The sequence below is a fragment of the Sus scrofa genome, chromosome 2 (assembly GCF_054392235.1).
Source record: "Sus scrofa isolate SSC_HxYL_T2T_F1_AM1 chromosome 2, Sscrofa_HxYL_maternal_Yorkshire_Landrace_v2.0, whole genome shotgun sequence".
NCBI classification, from domain to species: domain Eukaryota; kingdom Metazoa; phylum Chordata; class Mammalia; order Artiodactyla; family Suidae; genus Sus; species Sus scrofa.
This window is the reverse complement of record NC_139384.1, coordinates 44,222,476-44,241,772: the sequence shown is the minus strand read 5'-3', so window position 1 is coordinate 44,241,772 and position 19,297 is coordinate 44,222,476. Positions and strand designations below refer to the sequence as shown.

The window sequence follows — 19,297 nt, the reverse complement described above, 5'->3', positions numbered from 1 at the left end:
TTGGGTTCATTAATCACTGAGCCACAACAGGAACTCCAATCACTACTTTTTTTTTTTAATCTAGTTTTTGTAGGAACCACTTACATGGGTTCTTCCCTCTCTTGTTTAGCTCTTAGTGTACAATGGTTAAGTAATAAGAATTATTGCTCAACTCTTGTTTAGCTCTTAGTGTACAATGGTTGAGTAATAAGAATTATGAAGTTGAATAGATATGCAGATTTTATAACAGTTTATGTAATAAATTCAAGGATTATAACATCACATCGTGATGGAAATAAGATAATCTCCCTTTGAATCAAAAAGATAACTTCTATTTTTTTTTTTCTCCCTAAGGTTCTAATCTGCTGAGATCACAGGGGATATTTATTTTCCTTACTGTAGACACCGGAGAACATCGATCATTTTATTGCCTATACTAGCTAAAAAAATAAGGAAACTTGGACCAAATAAACATGATGAACTAAAAGAAACAAAATTTTCGTTACTCTTTGTTTATGCTTCTACAAACACATCTTTTCCCTTGGGAAAGTGACAGAATCTTGATGTGGAAAGGGCTTCAGAGATCATTTACTCCAGCTTTCCCAAAGGTGCATGAATCTCCTCTGTCACACCCTCTAGGGGTGTGGAACTGTTGCATGAACATCTCCATGAACATGGAACTAACCAGCTTATGAGCCTGTTCCATTTTTCTTTTTTTTTTTTCTTTCTTTTTTATTTCTTTCTTTCTTTTCTGTTCCATTTTTCAAATGGTTCTCTCTCTCTTTTTTTTTTTTTTGCTTTTTAGGACCATACCCAAGGCACATGGAGGTTCCCAGGCTAGGGGTCTAATCGGAGCTGTTGCTGCTGGCCTACACCACAGCCACAGCAACACAGGATCTGAGCCACATCTGGGACCTACACCACAGTTCATGACAACACTGAATCTTTAACCCACTGAGCGAGGCCAGGGATCAAACCTGAAACCTCATGGTTCCTAGTTGGATTCGTTTCCGCTGCGCCATGACGGGAACTCCTCAAATAGTTCTTTCAGTAAGAGCTTCTCTATTTTGACTGTCCTCTACTTTAGGGCAACATAGTCATCCCTCTATTACATAAGATGACCTTCAAATATTTAAATAAAGCTATAAAGTCTTCTAAATTTCCAGGTTTAACACCCTAAGAATCCTTCAAATTTTATTTGTTTGATACATTTTCTAGTCCCCTTACAATTCTGCTCACTTTCTTCTACACTTGTTTCAAGTTATAAAGGTCCCTCTTCAAATGCGATACCAAATTCTCCTGGACAGAGTACAGAAAAATTCTGACTTCTCACATAACAACTTTATTCCACTATAAGAGTTCTATTATGACTGAAACAGAGCTTACTATTCCCCTTACAAAAAATTAATTAGCTCATTACCTTTCAAAAAGTTGGAGACATCTTCCAATTGTGGGATATTATCTTCCCGGTATCCACAGTATTTAGAAAGCAAGGGTAAGTTTTTGAGATACTCTCTGCAGGCGTGGGTTGGGTACAGTTTGTTGAGTTCTCGGAACACGGTTCCCCAGGTCTTAATCTCCTCTTCAGTGAATTCAACCTTAGGAATGGGGTCTCCACTGATGAAATAAAGAGAAGTTATTTTGAATTAGCATCCAAGAAACAGTAGAATTTAACTTGTTTTCTATTTACTAAATGAGCAGCATAATTTATTCATTTATTTCATTATTTCAAAGTTAGATGTTATTTTTATAATACACTTACTGTTTATAGTTCATAGCCAAGTCTGCAAAATACTTCCGTCTTTTACGGTAGACATTGTCTTTGAAGCCCTGATAATTAAAGAAAAGTTTTTAAATATCCATACAAAAAAAAAAACTTGACAAATGATTTAGAAAATCTTTTATTTTTAATCAAGGGACTACACTGGAGAGCTATATAATTGTTATTTTGAATAAGCAGTGTTTATAAATTCAAGGTCATTTTTATTTTAAACAGCTCTATATGATAGTGGCTACAAAGATAAAAGATACTATCGATACAAAAATACTATAGTAGCTATAAAATAGTTTGAGGAAAAAGAAAAGCACCACCCTTGTTGAATACATGGCTCTTTTCTAAGGGTGAGTTTTTTTTTTTCCTTGATCCTTTGACTACATCTTCAGTTATATTTTCCTATAATTAATAACAAAATAGTAATTAATAATACTAGAAATCATGACAACTGAATCTAGCCTCAGATCTCATTGCAAAATGAAGCCATATTAACCATTTGTAGAAGCAAATAAGGACAATAAAAACAGACAAAATAGTAACATTAGATTTATACCTATGAAAAGTGTTTGAGAAAAAAATAGACTAAGGCATCAAAAAGCAAATCACAGGAGTTCCCGTCGTGGCACAGTGGTTAACGAATCTGACTAGGAACCATGAGGTTGTGGGTTCGGTCCCTGCCCTTGCTCAGTGGGTTGACGATCCGGCGTTGCCATGAGCTGTGGTGTAGGTTGCAGACCCAGCTCAGATCCTGCATTGCTGTGGCTCTGGCATAGGCCGGTGGCTACAGCTCTGATTCAACCCCTAGCCTGGGAACCTCCATATGCCGCGGGAGCGGCCCAAGAAATAGCAACAACAACAACAACAACAAAAAAGCAAATCACAGGAGGAAATAGCCAATAACACAAAATAGGAAAGGAGAGGACACGTGAAAGGAGAGAATGAGACTCCTGTGTTTAACACAAATTTACAAGCCCTGCTATGCACCTGGCGCTGGGCTGAAACCCAGGGAAGCACAGTGCGATTAGGGTCGTCAAGGAGTTTACTAACCAGTTATTATGAAACAATATGATAAGTGCCTCATTGGAGATAGGCACAAAATACCATTCCAACTCCAAAGAGAAACTCATAATCCAGAGTATGTGGATGAAGGCAGTGGGAGTCAGGAACGAGTTCCCAGCAATGACGCCTAACCTAAGTCTCAAAAGAGGAGTGGAGGGAGCCTGGTGGAAAAGTGCAGCACCACCAACAGCAGAAATGCAAAACCATGTTGTGCCTAAGAAAACACAGGCAATCCAATGTTGCTGGAGCCTAGAGAGTGAGGTGGGGCATGTGAAGATCCAAGGTCTGTTGACAAGCTTGGATTTTAGTCTTTGGGTAATAGGAAGCCATTGGATTTAAAAAAAAACAAAAAACAAAAAACAACAGCTTTATCAACATATAATTCACATACCTCAAAACTGACATTTTAAGGCGTAAAACTTGCAGTTTTTAGTATATTCAGTGTTGTGCAACCATCTCACTGTAATTTCAGAACATTTTCATCACCCCAAAAACAAACACCCTACTCACTTATAGTCTCTCCCCATTTTTCCTCTCCCCCAGCTCCTCACAATCAGTAATCTATTTCCTGTTGCTATGAATGTGCCTATTCTCGACATGTCATATAAAAGGAATCACAGAATATATGGTCTTTTGTGACTGGTTTCTTTCACTGTCAGTGCTTTCAAAGTTCACCCATGTTATAGCCTGTATCAGTATTTCATGCTTTCTTATTAATACTTTCTTACTAATACTCCATGTTAAGGATAGACCCTGCTTTACTTATCCATTCATCGGTGGATGGATATTTGGGTTGTTTCCACTTTTTTTGCTGTTATGAGTAATGCTTCTATGAAGGTTTGTGTCCAAGGTTTTGTGTAGACATGTTTTCAATTTTCTTAGATCTATACCTAGGTACCATTGGTGATATTTTACACAGAAGAGGGATAATGGTCACACTGAGGCCTTAGATCATTCTAGTGACTATGAGGAGGATGGGTTTGATAGCAAGGCTGGAGGCAGGAAGATCAGTTGAAGGTTGTGGTAATAAGAATAAATAAGGAACAAATTTAAGAAGTAGTTGGGAGGTTAAAAATCAGCCGGGCTTGGTAGCAGGTCAGTAAAACTGATCTACACACCTTTCCATACACATGCCCAGACTTTCTTGCCTCTGAACCTTTGCTCATTTTGCAATAAACTGTCCTTCCTCTCTATCTCTCTCCTGCCAAAATTCTTCAAGGCCAAGTTAAAGGGCTGCCCTTCTCTTATCTCTTCAGCTAGAAGTGCTGCTCTCTTGTGTTCATTTCAAAGCATTCTGTTCATGCCACTTAGCACACTTTTCATATGTTAATCTCTTACATGTTTATTTACATATGTGTGCTTTACTTTCCCAATCAGACGGCAAGCTCCCCAAGGTCAGGTAAAGCAATTTATTAATTACAATACTTACTCAATAAGATATTATAGAATATAATGCATAGCCCAGGAAACTATATCCAATCTCTTGTGATACAACGTGATGGGAGATAATACGAGAAAAAGAATGTGTGTGTGTGTATATATATATACATATATATGTATATATGACTGGGTTACTTTGCTGTACAGGAGAAATTGGTACAACATTGTAAATCAACAATACTTTCAAACAAAGATACAGAATAAATGGATTAATTGGCCAGGACCTGTCTAAGGCAGTATATGGTCACATTCACACAGCTAATAAGTGGTAGCAGATTAAATTCCTGCTCTGTGCAATTCCATTGACTCTCCTCTCTCCTCCCCTCCTAGGATTCATAAGAAATCCTGATGTTCCAGACTTGACTAATTCTCCAACTCAAGCCTGTACTGTACCCATATAATTTTCCACGGAAACAGCTTCCCGATTCATCAATTATGTTGGCCAGTATGGGTACCAAGTCTTTCTCCTTTCTATCTTTACTTCCTGCTCCAATAATGCATGCCCGTTTTAACAGAACCTGGCTGCAGATACTGTCTTCATTGTAGCATAACTCTTTGAATAGCTGTTAATGATAGGAATGCCAGGCACGAGGCAGATGTTTTGGAGACCATGAAATTGGAGGTTTTTCAGTCACTTGGTCTCAAGTCCACCACATTTCAGGACACTTCCTGAAACCCCGATTAATCAAGATCCTCTTTAGTCTAGAATAAGTACTTTCTCAAAAAAAAGAAAAAAAATTAAAAATGCCCCTAATTTTCAGTTTGCTTTAAATTATTTTCATGAAGATATCTATTAAAAATATTTACAGGATGGTCAGCATCCAGTTCAGATCCATACATCAGAACTCTGTTGGCACAGTGGTCTAGGTCAGAAATCTTCTTTGGAAACCAAGGAACAGTTTCCATACCTGGAAAACATAAAAACCAGTCACAGTTGAAGAGACCACCTTAAACAAGGCAATACAGAAGAATAAATTAAGAAAGTCATGACTGCATTTGGATGAGATTTTTAATTTTAGCTTGTAGGCTGGGGCAAAATTTATACAAGCAAATTACTCTAGTTCTAATAAGTAAATCTTATTCAAAAGTTTTGAGTTTAAAAATATTTTGAGCCTCAATTTTCTAAGTGTTGCAGAAATGACGTACTTTAGTAATAGACCAAAAGTTTTAAAAAAAATTAAGCTACATATTTAGCTATCCATAAAAGGATGTAAAATTTTATAGACCAAGGTGCAAATTTAATAAAAACTCTGAATGTTTATTTTTGCTGATGAGCAGGATCTGAGAGATCATTTATGTCTTTGCCACTTTGATCTCACCATCCCTCGAACATACAGGCCTCATAAAACTCTGGGGTTTTGTGTATGCTGTTCTTCCGCAAGAATAACTGTCCCACTCCCACAGTCTGCTCCACCTCATCCTTCCATTTTCCTGGGAATATCTTTCTCATCCTTCAAAACCCACTTCAAGGGAGCCTTCCCTGACCCTGTAGATGAAGCTAATTCTCTGTCTTCTGGGTTCTTGTGACACTACGATTCTAATTCTCTAAAAGCCTTTACTGTTTTGCTACAACGTATCTGTATATGGCTGTCTTATAAAAAAGAATGGGAACTACACTAAGGAGTAGAGGCTCAGCAGTCATGGCTCAGCAGTAATGAACCTGACTAGTATCCATGAGAACGAGGTCGGGTTAGGGATCAGGCGTTGCCGTGAGCTGTGGTGTAGGTCAGCAGACGTGGCTCAAATCTAGAATTGCTGTGGCTATGGTGTAGGCCAGCAGCTGCAGCTCCAATTTGACTCCTACCCTGGGAACTTCCACGTGCCACTAGTGCAGCCCTAAAAAGCAAAAACAAAACAAAACAAAAGAATGGGGGATTTCCTGTAGTGGCTCAAAAGTTAATGAATGCAACTAGTATCCATGAGGACGTAGGTTTGATCCCTGGCCCTGCTCAGTGGGCTAAAGGATCCGGCACTGCTGTGAGCTGTGGTGTAGGTCACAAACACAACTCTGATCTGGTGTTGCTGTGGCTGTGGTGTAGGCCAGCAGCTACAGCTCCAATTTGACCCCTATTCTGGGAACTTACATATGCTGCAGGTACAGCCCTAAAAAGACAAAAAAAAAAAAAAAGGGCAGTTATTCTAGGGTATTTATTTTGTGCCCCCATTTCTTAGTAGAAATATCTGACAAGTTTGTGTTCCCTAAATATCAACTGAACCATTTAGCCTCTTTAAAACTCTTCATTTTATAGGTGGAGTAACCAAAATCCAGGGAGGTGGAGTAATTTATCCAAGATCACTCATCTCTAATGGAAGAGAGAGGACTAGAACTCAATTCTTCTCATTCCAGTTTAATGCTCTTCCTAACAAATCCAGAAGTGATACTCAAAAGATTTAGCAACAAAACAACAGGGCACCAATCACTCAAAACAGACAGAGTCAGGGTCACAGGCTCCTGCTCTGCCAAGTGTTAACCCTTTAGTTGTTTGTGGTGAGCCTGGGATTCCAAGTGGAGGATTGGGGCACAACGGGTTCAGGCATGGTGGGGACCACTCAAGGGACTCAGGGACAGAGTTCCTGTGTTGTGCAGCAGGTTAAGGATCCCGAGTTATCACTGTTCTGGCTCACGTCACTGCTGCTGTGGAGCGGGTTTCATCACTGGCCTGGGAACTTCCTCAAGCTGTGGGCCTGGCCAAAAAAAAAAAGGACTCAGGGAAGAGGCTGTCTGCGAGCCAGAAATGGAAGCGGTATATTGATATTTAAATACTTTATACAGGCATATGAATACATACCAGATGAATATCAGCCCTGATGACACCCCAAATTTGTGAAATAAGAAGAGATGGTTTTCAATTGAGTACCACAGATAAAATGTGACTAAATTATCCATTTGTCTTCTGCCTCAAATTAACTACAAGGATTTTTTTTCACAACAGAAGATTGTAGCCTATCTTTGCTATTTGAGTATCTGAAACCTTCAAAGGGCTTTATTGATTTTTTTAATTTGGTTGTGGTAGAACCAAGGACAAGGAAGAACATTGTAGTCAAATATAGAATATTTCACATTATAACTGTTAGCTGTTGTCAACATCCTCAACAAATTCAAATGTTCATCTAATATCTGCTAAGTATCTGCCCTATGAGAGTCACTAAGTGCTCAGGGATTGTGAACTAAAGGTTCGTAAAATCAAAAAAGGTGTGCTGACTTGGGATCTGAGATAATTTATTGGATTTCTAGTTATGCTGAAATTTTCCTTACACTCAAGCTTTCCTTTTTGCTTCTCTCACCCTTGAGAAAATGCTGCTTTGTAATTTTTCTTTAGCATTTTGAGCAATTACATTTTGTATCTTATTCACTACCAGACTATAAGTAATTTGAAGAGATAGTATCTTACCTTTACTTTCATGCTTTCAACATAAACAAAAGAGTGGGAGTTCCCACTGCGGCACAGCAGAAACAAATCCGAATAGTAACCAAGAGGTTGTGGGTTCGATCCCTGGCCTTGCTCAGTGGTTTAGGATCTGGTGTTGCTGTGAGCTGTGGTGTAGGTGGCAGACGGGGCTTGGATCCTACGTTGCTGTGCCTGTGGTGTAGGCTGGCAGCTATAGCTCCCATTCAACTCCTAGCCCGGGAACCTCCATATGCAGCAGGTGCAGCCCTAAAAAGCATTAAAAAAAAAAATTGGACACACATCATGCAATTAATCTTCTTTTCTTTTAGGGCCACACTCGTGGCATATGGAGGTTCCCAGGCTAGGGGCCAATTCGGAGCTGCAGCTGCCAGCCTACACCACAGCCACAGCAACACCAGATATGAGCCCCATCTGCGACCTATGCCACAGCTTGCAGCTACCCTGCATCCTTAACCCATTGATCGAGGCCAGGGATTGAACCCACATCCTCATGAATACTAGTCAGGTTCTTAACACACTTGCTGAGCCACAACGGGAAATCCTTAATCTTCTGAGTATTTTCACTTTTCAAACTTACCATCTTCCTTCATGGTGCAATTGTCTGGTAGGTTGACAGACAAAACATTAGTATGATTCTTCAACAGATGAAAAATATCATTCATTTGTTCTCTATTGATATCGCAGTCAACAAAAATCTCAAATTCTGAGTTTCTTCTCTTTGATTTTCGAGACTCAATATGTAACAAGTTCACATGCTTCTCCTACGGAAAGCAGAGGGCAGAGATTACATGTAACCACCTCAAATGGTAGTTGTCTCTGAGGAGATTATTTTCATTACCACTAAAACTCAATCTCAACAATGGTCATAATAGCCAAAGGGGGAAAAAAGCTGTTTTTGGTGTTGCCAACAGCAAAATAATTACCCCTAAATATTAGGTATATCCCAAAAATGTTTGAAAAATTCACCATACACTCTGGAAAGTAATAATTAAATTAATGCCCACCAGAAAGTCCCTCAGCTTGCCAGATTTAACTGGCCTTCAAATCAAAAGACCAAGTCTCCAGGATAAAAAAGAACCCTTTGAAAATTCTCACAAATAAAGGCTTGACTTCTTTTTTAAGTGATGTTAATGTTAGTCCTTTACAAAGAAGAGTTTCCTTTGCAAAAATGCATTTAATAAAATTAGATGAACAGCTTGAATACAGAATATTTAATGCTGCCAATCTCTTAAGCTACAAACTTAGTAACCAGCTGAACCAGAATGCTGCTGCCTTTTTTTTTTTTTTAGGGGCGCACCCAGGGCATATGGAAGTTCCTAAGCTAGGGGTCAAATTGGAGCTGTAGGCACTGGCCTACACCACAGCCACAGCAACGCAGGATCCAAACTGCGTTGGCAACCTACACCACAGCTCATGGCAACTCTGGATCCCTGACCCACTGAGCAATGCCAGGGATCAAACCCGAATCCTCATGAATACTAGTTGGGTTTGTCACCCACTGAGCCACAAAGGGAACTTCCAGAGACTGCTTCTTCTGATCTCTTCCCATGCCAGCCTGAGCTGTGGGTGCCATATGCATAAACTAGCAGGGGAGGGTATCCTCTCTTACCAATCTGGGGGCTGAGGAAAAGTCCTGGTGACATTATCATGAAACATAAGAACCAATCACCCAACACTTTTCCTCATCCAAAAAATGAGAAAGTTAGAGTAGATGATCTCCAGTTCTAACCAGTTCAATCTAATTAATGTAGTGAACACCTATGTAGCCAGGTAAGTGCTGTAAAGCATACAAAGAAGGGCAAGACATACAAGGAGTCTGTAATGTATTTGGCTAATACACAAGAAACTAAGAGAAAATACAAATCGTGAAAAGATGTATAGCATGTAGTACAGAAGATGTACAGCAAAGGGGAAAAGCATCATGAGTTAGAGGAAGTAGAAGGTTCTACAGAGCAGACAGAAACTGAGATGAGTCTTTAAAAAAATAGATAGATGGAGTTCCCGTCATGGCTCAGTGGAAACGAATCTGACTGGTATCCATGAGGACGCAGGTTTGAGCCCCGGCCTTGCTCAACGGGTTAAGGATCCGGAATTACCGTGAGCTGTAGTGTAGGTCACAGACATGGCTTGGATCTGGTGTTCCTGTGACTGTGGCATAGGCCAGCGGCTACCGCTCCAATTAGATCCTTAGCCTGGGAACCTCCATATGCCACGGGTGCGGCCCTAAAAAGACAGAAAAATAAAATAAATAAATAAACAAACAAACAAACAAACAGATAGAATGGGAGACAGAGGGGAAAAGTGTGATTCAAAACAGGAGGAACCGTACAAGCAAAGAGGTAGGGATGAGCTAAGAATTAGCAGGGAACGTGAACTTGATAAATAAGAAAGAAGAGTCAGTCTCAGGGATGTTGGAAAATTGGAATAGGCAGGGTTTGTCCTGGAACATTGAATCTATCATAGAATCAATAAAAGAATGCCAGTTACAAAATACACTGGAATTGATCAGGGATCAAGGAGAGTTTCACTAAATCTATTTCTCATGAATTTTTACAATAGAATGTATTTATAAATATTTTCTGAATTATAACTTTAAAATATAAAGCTATAAATTATGTTTTTATAGAAAAAGACAAAAATGGTAATTCTGTCTCAATCAATCTAAAATTGAACGCTATTAAAGTCAAAATCTTTATGGAAATTGGTGAGGAAATGTAACTAAATAATTTAAAAGTTTTTTCAGAAGAAAAACTTAGTCAAGAAAATCCAGGTAAATTCAGATAAAGTAACAAGTGAGACATTCCCTATCAGATAGGTCAATTACAGAAACAAAGGCACAGAGAGGTTAAGCAGTTTGCCCAAAGGCACACAGCTAATAAGTGTCAGAACTGAATTCATACTCAGGTTGTCCAGCTCCATAGTTCATGCCCTTAACCACCATGTTGTAATCCTGCACTATGTATGTACAGGAAATAAAGAGTCAGAATAATGAACAATATGGCTCTTCGTTGAACAAGATTTACATAAACTTTTTTTTTTTTTGTCCTTTTAGGGCCAAATTTGCAGCATATGGAAATTCCCAGGCTAGGGGTCGAATCGGAGCTGCAGCTGCTGGCCACAGCCACAGCCACAGCCACAGCCACAGCAACGCAGGATCCGAGCCTCGACTACAACTTATACCACTGCTTGCAGCAATGCTGGATCCTTAACCCACGGAGCTAGGCTAGGGATCAAACCTGCATCTTCATGGATACTAATCCATGTTACCACTAAGCCACCATGGGAACTCCAAGATTTACATAATCTTAATAATGAAAACACTAAAGACTGACATAGCCAAAAAATGGAACATAACTACATTGGAAAGGTAGGGGAAGGGAAGTTGAGGGGGCCACGAGGAAGGGAGTTCTACCAAGAAAGCTAAATCTTAAAAAAAAAAAAAAAAAAGAAAGCAAGCTAAATCTTCACTTCCACTGGAGAAAATCAATAGGCAATATGCACAAATGAAAACAATCACAAAATAGCAGCAACATAAGCATATTGTTTATAAATATGAAAGTAAATACCAGAAGATATAGTTAAAAGAGCTGAAACTGGTTGTCCCTACTGGCTGAGGATAAGTAAAATAGATGGACTCACGCCCACAACACTATGCAGCAGTCAGAGATACGAAGGAGATGGAAATGCTAGGAGCACGGGTAGGTCTTAAAAAGTGCTGAGTAAAAGAAAACATGTACTGTCGATAACCTTTATATAAATTACCAATCCACCGACGTGCACAAAGCTAACATAAGTAACATACAAAATAATTCAAGTGTACAGATCAAACATATCAGAGCAGTTGTCTATCAGAAGAGAGAAATGGGAATAGAATAAAACAGGAGGAGGTTGTATGCATCAGTGGTGACAGTGTCCACGTGATTTAAGGACTGTGATTAGCTCAACACTCCACGTCAAGATCAACAAAAAATATTCAGTGGAATTTAGGAGCAAAGAGAGATGAAGCAGAAGACTACTGTTTCCTTTGTAAATTTTATAGTGTGGGATTGACTTTTTTTAATTTTTTTATTTTTTATTTTATTTTTATTTTTGTCTTTTTGCCATTTCTTGGGCCACTTCTGTGGCATATGGAGGTTCCTAGGCTAGGGGTCTAATTGGAGCTGTAGCTGCAGGCCTACGCCAGAGCCACAGCAACGTGGGGTCCGAGCCGAGTCTGCAACCTACACCACAGCTCATGGCAACACCGGATCCTTAACCCACTGAGCAAGGCCAGGGACCGAACCCACAACCTCATGGTTCCTAGTTGGATTTGTTAACCACTGCGCCACGACGGGAACTCCGGGATTGACTTTTTAAACCATGCACACGATTCTTTGATTAAAAATAAAAAAGAAAGTTGATGGAAGGAATATAAGTATAGTATTTAGAGACTCAAAGGTAATCACTAAAAGAGTTTAAAATAATCTTGTGGTTATAAAATTTGGGGAGGAGTAGGAGGGAGAAGGGACAGAGGAGGTATCAGTTTCATTCACAATTGAGAGCAAAGAAATATCATAAGTTGTTAATTCAAAGAGAGAGATCAGAACAATATTTGGATATTATAAATTCACCACCAAAAAAACTAAAGAACAGAAATAGTTAAAAGAAGTTGCCTCCAGGGAGTGGGACTGAGGTATTGGTTAAAAAACTGATGTTCTTCATCACAAACTCCTCTAGACCATTTGTTTATATTAAGGATTTTTAATTCTTTGAAATATTATTTTCAAACACCTATTTAATAGCATGCCATATGGATAGAACCTTGATGTCTAAATAGCTAACATTTATTGACAATTTACTTTGAACTATCCTGCATGTATGTGTTTTATGTTTTAAGATTTTTATTTTTTCTATTACAGTTGATTTACAATGTTCTGACAATTTCTACTGTACAGCAAAGTGACCCAGACATATATGTGCGTGTGTGTGTGTACTTTTTCTTACATTATCCTCCAGCATGTCACTTTACACACATTAATTCTATTAGTTCTCAGAATGACTATATGAGGTAGGTAGGGTTCTCATTTCATAAATGCAAAGATGAAGCACAGAGAGACTAATTAATTTGCCCATGATCACACAGCCAATAAGTGAAAGAGCAAGGATTTGAACTCAGGTGGTCAGCCTCCAGAGCCTACAAGCTTAACCCCAATGATGTTCTAGTAGCATAATTTAACCTGTCCTGCATCTCAGGACAAGTCGTGTTTAATTTTTAGTTCCTATAAATAAATCTTTGTGTTTCTAAGCTCTTAAACTAGGTCAGGTCGCCCAGTTCAATGCTATCATAGTACCTGGTACCTCTCTTTCAGGTCACTGTACACACATGTAATTATTTACGTACTAAAATTATTTGTTTAGGAGTTCCCATCATGGCACAGTGGTTAACGAATCCGACTAGGAACCATGAAGTTGTGGGTTCAATTCCTGCCCTTGCTTAGTGGGTTAAGGATCCGGTGTTGCTGTGAGCTGTGGTGTAGGTGGCAGATGTGGCTCACATCAGGCTTGGCTGTGGCTCTGGCGTAGGCCGGCAGCTATATCTCTGCTTAGACCCCTAGCCTGGGAACCTCCATGTGCTGTGGGTGAGGCCCTAAAAAGACAAAAGACAAAAAAAAAAATCATTTGTTTAGTGTCTGTCTTCTCCACTAGATTTTTACAAACTAGGAGGGCCAGCACTGTCTACTTTGTCCAGGTCCACATTCTTTGTAACTAGCAGGGCACCTTACACTTAGTAAGTGCTCAGTAAATATTCATGTTCTGACTGACTTATCCTGATTTCCTTAAGATGGGTCTATGGAAGTGGAATTACTGGATTGAAATATATGAACATTTTAAAACTCACAATACATATGACCAGATTGTTTCCCTTCTCATCATACCAATTTTTCCCTCACACCAAAGGTGTATTTAAGTGCCAAATGCACTGAAGCTTTGACAGTAGGGAGCAATATAATTGTAGAAGCTTCATTATTTTGCTATATAAAACATACCATTTAATATATTATTAATGTGCCATTAAATATCATTAAAATGTTTGTACTTTATTGAATTAAAATAAAATTGTTAAATAATTATTGACAGAACATTGTAAATCAACTATAATAAAAATAAATTTTCAAAATAAAATAAAAAATAATTAAATAATTAAAATTTGCTCCTCCAAAATCTATAAAGTGAATCTTTCCTCTCCTCCTCCCTTCCCCCCCCCCTTTTTTTTTTTTGCCTTTTAGGGCCGAACCTGCAGCATATGGAGGTTCCGAGGCTAGGGGTTGAATAGGAGCTACAGCTGCCAGCCTATGCCACAGCCACAGCAACACAGGATCCGATCTGCATCTGTGACCTGTACCACTGCGCACCGCAATGCCAGATCCATAACCCACTGAGCGAGGCCAGGGATCGAACCCACATTTTCATGGATACTAGCTGGGTTTGTTAACCAGTGCACCACAATGGGAACTCCTCCTCCCCCATTTCTTTATTAGTTATTTGCATCTGCTCTTTTGTAAATTGTGTGTATTCCTTGCCCACTCGACAGAATTGAGCAATATTTTAGAAACTTAAGTGCTTAAAAAATTTCTGTAGTTCACCTCAGAAGCATTTACAAATAGTTTTGTAGACTCATTTTATATGAGTTTTCTACAAGTATGGAGAATGCTTACCTGGAAAATTTTCAGTGCTTTTATAAGTCCTCCAACTTCATTCTTCAAGGAAAAAATGACAGTTGCTCTTCCCCTTTCTAAGGAATGCTCTTTGTTTTCCTTGTTGTCTTCAATCATGATGAATTGGGTGCACTTCTCTAAAACTTCTCTGAAGTATAAAAAATAGAAAGTTCTAATAAAGAAGTCGTGCAATGTAGACAATATTTGATAACGTAGATTCTATTTGATAATATTTGAAACTAAGATAATAACTAATAACATTAACCAAGTTTTTGTTTCCTTACCTATAAAACATGGATATGCAGATATGCTTTGTAAGACTCTAATGAAACCAAACTATGCTAAAACATGGCCCAGCATAGTACCTAAAATATAATAGGCATAAAGTTCATGTTAGTAGTTTCCTTTTCTTTTTTTCTCTAATCCATTATTTTCAGTGCGTGACTCAAGTCCATGGGCTTCTTGCAGTCTTCCTAGCTACTGTGGCCTAAACTGGGCACTCTTCCTCCATGAAAGCCTACCTCCTTTCCCCCTACAACTTCAGCACTTTTTTTTTAGCTTCAGGTGTACAATGTAGTGATTCACAGTGTATGAATAAATAGTGTATCACTGTACAATATTCATAGTATATTAATAAATTGTACTCCACTTAAAGTTATGATAAAATATCATCCATATTCCCTGTGTTGAATATGTCCTTGTAGCTTATTTATCTTATACTTAGTAGTTTGTACCTCAGTCTCCTAACCCTAACTTGTCCCTCTCCACATCAATATCCACAAGTTCTCTATATCTGTAAGTCTATTTCGGTTTTGTTATATTCATGCATTTGTTTCCTTTTTTTATATTCCACATATAAGTGATAACATATAGTATTTGCCTTTCTCTGTCTGGCTTATTTCACTAAGCATAATACCCTCCAGGTGTATCCATGTTATTGCAAATGGCAGAATTTTATTCTATTTTATGGCTAAGCAATATTCCAGTGTGTGTGTGTGTGTGTGTGTGTACACACGCATTTTCTTTATCCATTCATCTCTTGATGAACACTTAGGTTCCTCCCATGTCTTGGCTACTGTAAATAATGCTGCTGTAAACATTGGGGTACATCTATCTTCTTTGGTTGTTTGTTGGCTGCATCCGTGGCATGCAAAAGTTCCCAGGCCAGGGATTGAACCCATTCCACAGCTGCAACCAGAGCCACAGCAGTGACAACATCAGATCCTCAACCTTTTAAGCCATGAGGGAACACCGCATCTATCATTTTAAATTAGTGTTTTTGTTTTCTTCAGATATAAACCCAGGAGGAATTTCGTAGTTCTGTTTTTACTTTTTGAGGAACCTCTTGCATAGTGGCTGCATCAATTTATATTCCCACCAACAATGCAGTAGGTTTGCCTTTTTTCCACATCCTCAACAACATTTGTTATTTGTGGTGGTACTGGGTCTTGAATGGCTTCCCCAAATGTGTTGCTTTTACATATCTTATCTTCTAACAAGGTAGCAACTCCTTCAGAACTGGACCAGGCCTTCTACTTCTTTTGTAAATTCTAGAGCCTGCACAGCTCTGACACAGATGGACTAGAAGGATAACTGCTGGCACAGAGAATTCTGATTCCATGCAAGTATCTGCTTTCTCTCTGACTGTGGAATCTCCTAGGCCATGGAAGCCCCTTTTTTTGTTTTGTTTGTTTGTTTGTTTTGTTGCAGCATGCATTGGCTTAATGTGGGATCTCAGTTCTCAAACCAGGGATTGAACCCAGGCTGTAGCAGTGACAGCACCAGGTCCTAATAACCACCAGACCACCAGGGAACTCCCCTGACACCTTTTTAGTATTGGCCTGCAAGTGCCATATGATTATAAATCCAACTCTGTGTGTGTGTGTGTGTGTGTGTGTGTGTGTGTGTGTGTGTGTGGCGGAAGTGAGGATATTGTGGGAGATAGATGTCAGGTACAATATCTTTGTACTGGTGGCTTGAAATTGAGAAATACACACTTGAGCAATAAGATTTGGATTAGTAAATGAAAACAGCACATTGAGGATTTATGGTTACTGGTTTTCTTTCTTATGAATTCTCCCTAATTGCCCAGTTTCACGTTGTAGTTCTAGTGGAATCAACCTTTAGCAACTTAAATTAATAGAACCAATCTCACTACCTTTTACCTGCCCTCACTCATTGACCTAAGCCTCTAGAGCAGGTATAGAGGCCAGGGCTTAAAGTCAGACAATCTGTGTTTCAGTCCCCCATAGTTCAAACTTAAGCTTTCCCTGACCTCCCCCAGTCAACTCCCATAGTGGTGGTTCTCATTGCACCAGATACCTCCCATTCATAACAGCCACAGGTTCAGCTGTAGCTCTGTATATGGTTGTGTCCATCTCTCCAACTAGCCTATGAGCTCCAAGGGGGCAGAGATTACATGTGCTTTTATTCACAACTGTGAGAACATAGCACAGTCCCTGCATATAACAGGCACAGGACAGATATCACTGAATGAATAAATGAATGAAAGACTGATTACAGACATGGTCCCCACCCTCAGGGAACTAAAAGTCTCCTAAAGAGAGAGTGACAATGCAAAGGACAAGCACTGAAACAGGGAACACAGATGGTGTAGATCACTTAGGTGGCTAGATTAATTATTCTGGTACATGTTCACAGGTGCTTCATTGAATATGTGTCTGAATTAGATCTTAAAGAAAAAGAAAAGAAAGAGTCCATGAGGACGTTGAAAAGACAAAGGATGAGGAGGTGATTCACCATTACAGAGCAATGAGAGATCATGCAGGCAAGGAAAGTGGGGCCAGATCCCTCAAAAGGCTCTTTGCAGTTAGTGCAGATGAGTGCGGACTTGATCTTCTATGCTCATCAAAATACACACCTAAGGACCACGGCCAGTCTGATCAAAAGCTAAATGAGAAAAGTTAGTACAAGGTAGTTTTCCAGCTAAATTCTTGGCTTTGAAATGCTCTTCTAGAGGATGATGCAAAATGAGGGGCTTCATGAATTTTTGTCCTTCTGACCAGAGAAGACTTGTGAACTTTCTCTTTCTGCTATAAAGCCTCTTTTTTAACCCATACCATGTAATATTTGGGGGGGGGCGGTGCAGCTTGTAGGAGGCAGCTTCAGGAGACCCATTGGCTTCATAGAGGGTATAAAGGACCAAATATGCTCAGTTATTTTCAACTGTGTGATCATAAACAATAGTCTGCTACTAAGTTTGCCAATGGAATACAGTTTTCTGTTTCAAAATTCAGTCCTTATGATATTTTTGGAATTTAGTTAAACAAATGTGTATCAGGCACATACTAAGTTGAAGGACTTCTACATATAAGTTCAGAGAGTATGGAGATAAGAAAGTAAGTAATTCTCATTCTCTGGTGGCAAAATTTCACCCACTCTTAGCAACCCAAGAGGTGGCTAAGGAAACTGACATTGGTCAAATGTCTATAAATATCATGCACTAATATTATCCCATATAATTCTCATAAAATCTTGGTGCGAGGGGATAGGAATTATATCCATTTTATAAATGAGAAAACTGAAGCTTAGAGAAACTAACCTGTCCATAGCCACACAGCTAGAGAACGTGAGAAATACAGATTTAAAACTGTCCTTGAAAATGTGAATGTTAACATATGGATCTGATTTCAAAAGAGTTACCCTAAAAATGTTCGGAAACACAGAAAGTAGAACAAAATTCCTGGCAATCTAGTTGAAAGTTGACTTCTCAAAGGAACTAGATATCCACTACCTTTTCAACTGCTTATTTACACTGCAAAAGAGTGTAAGGAGTAACTGGAATCTAATATGCAACACAAATGAACATCTGCACAGAAAAGTAAATCATGGACTTGGAGAATAGACTTGTGGCTACCCAACGGGAGAGGGAGGGAGTGGGAGGGATCGGGAGCTTGGGGTTATCAGATACAACTTAGAATAGATTTACAAGGAGATCCTGCTGAGTGGCATTAAGAACTATGTCTAGATACTCATATTGCAACAGAACAAAGGGTGGGGGGAAAATGTATACATGTAAGAATAACTTGATCCCCATGCTGTACAGGGGGGAAAAATAAAAAAAAAATTAAAAAAAGAGTGTAAGGAAATAGCTAATCATTGGTCTAACATTTGTCAGTGTATGACCCAGGGTTTTTTCTTAACTTTTCCTATATCGCAAAATCACCAAACAGTTAACTGGAATGCACAACATCCAAAACCCCCTTACACATTTTAATACACATAATGTGACTTGGTATGCTGATATTTTTCCCACAGAAGAAACTAGTCTATTTCAGGTACCAAGAAAAGACTGAGGTTTATAATTCAAAATTTAACAAATACTTACTGATTCACTGAGTTTAAAATCAAAACTGCTTAAATATTCCTAATTGTGTCAATTGATTCTCTATGAATAAAACAATCTCTATGTCAAATGCTTCAAAACCAAATGGCCAGTTAAACTTAATAATGTGAATTTTTCTGTGATTCAAATGATCACCAGTGGTAAAATAAATGACATTTCAACCCAACCACATTTACACGTATAAAGTATCATAGTCAGTGTTAGAGCAGTTAAGATTAAAAAAACAAAGTAGAAAATTTGCCTCCAAGGAATTCACAGATTTATTATGAGGCGGAGGGGAGAGGAGAAACAGACTTTTTAAGTACAAATAAGCAGAAGAGAAGGGGATCCTGAGATTCCGGCTACGATATCTGAGGAGCACACCCAACCCCACTACTTCCCAACCCCATGACCAACATCCCATGAGGTTCTAAAGATGATTAGAGATGGGTTTTGGCCCATTTCTATGTCTCTGAACAGAAAGGATTTGTGGATGGGAAGCAAATGATCCTAAGAGATTTTCAGCTTCAGAGGAATTGACTGTTTCTTAAGGTAAATGTAGCTATACACAGGAAATTCTGAATTGGTTGTTCCG

At 38.9% G+C, this 19,297-nt stretch overlaps 1 protein-coding gene across 2 annotated transcripts in view; it reads right to left on the bottom strand.

Moving 5' to 3' along the window:
• TPH1 (tryptophan hydroxylase 1) overlaps positions 1-19,297 on the bottom strand; it is a 33,054-nt gene that overhangs the window by 10,029 nt on the left and 3,728 nt on the right. For both annotated transcript variants that reach the window (XM_003122941.4, XM_005661097.3), the window contains 5 exons: positions 14,358-14,505; positions 8,240-8,423; positions 5,060-5,160; positions 1,742-1,809; positions 1,400-1,596 (listed from right to left, as the gene is read on the bottom strand). In XM_003122941.4, the coding sequence (XP_003122989.1) occupies positions 1,400-1,596; positions 1,742-1,809; positions 5,060-5,160; positions 8,240-8,423; positions 14,358-14,474 (667 nt within the window). In that variant the 5' untranslated portion in view covers positions 14,475-14,505. The remainder of the gene's footprint in view (positions 1-1,399; positions 1,597-1,741; positions 1,810-5,059; positions 5,161-8,239; positions 8,424-14,357; positions 14,506-19,297) is intronic.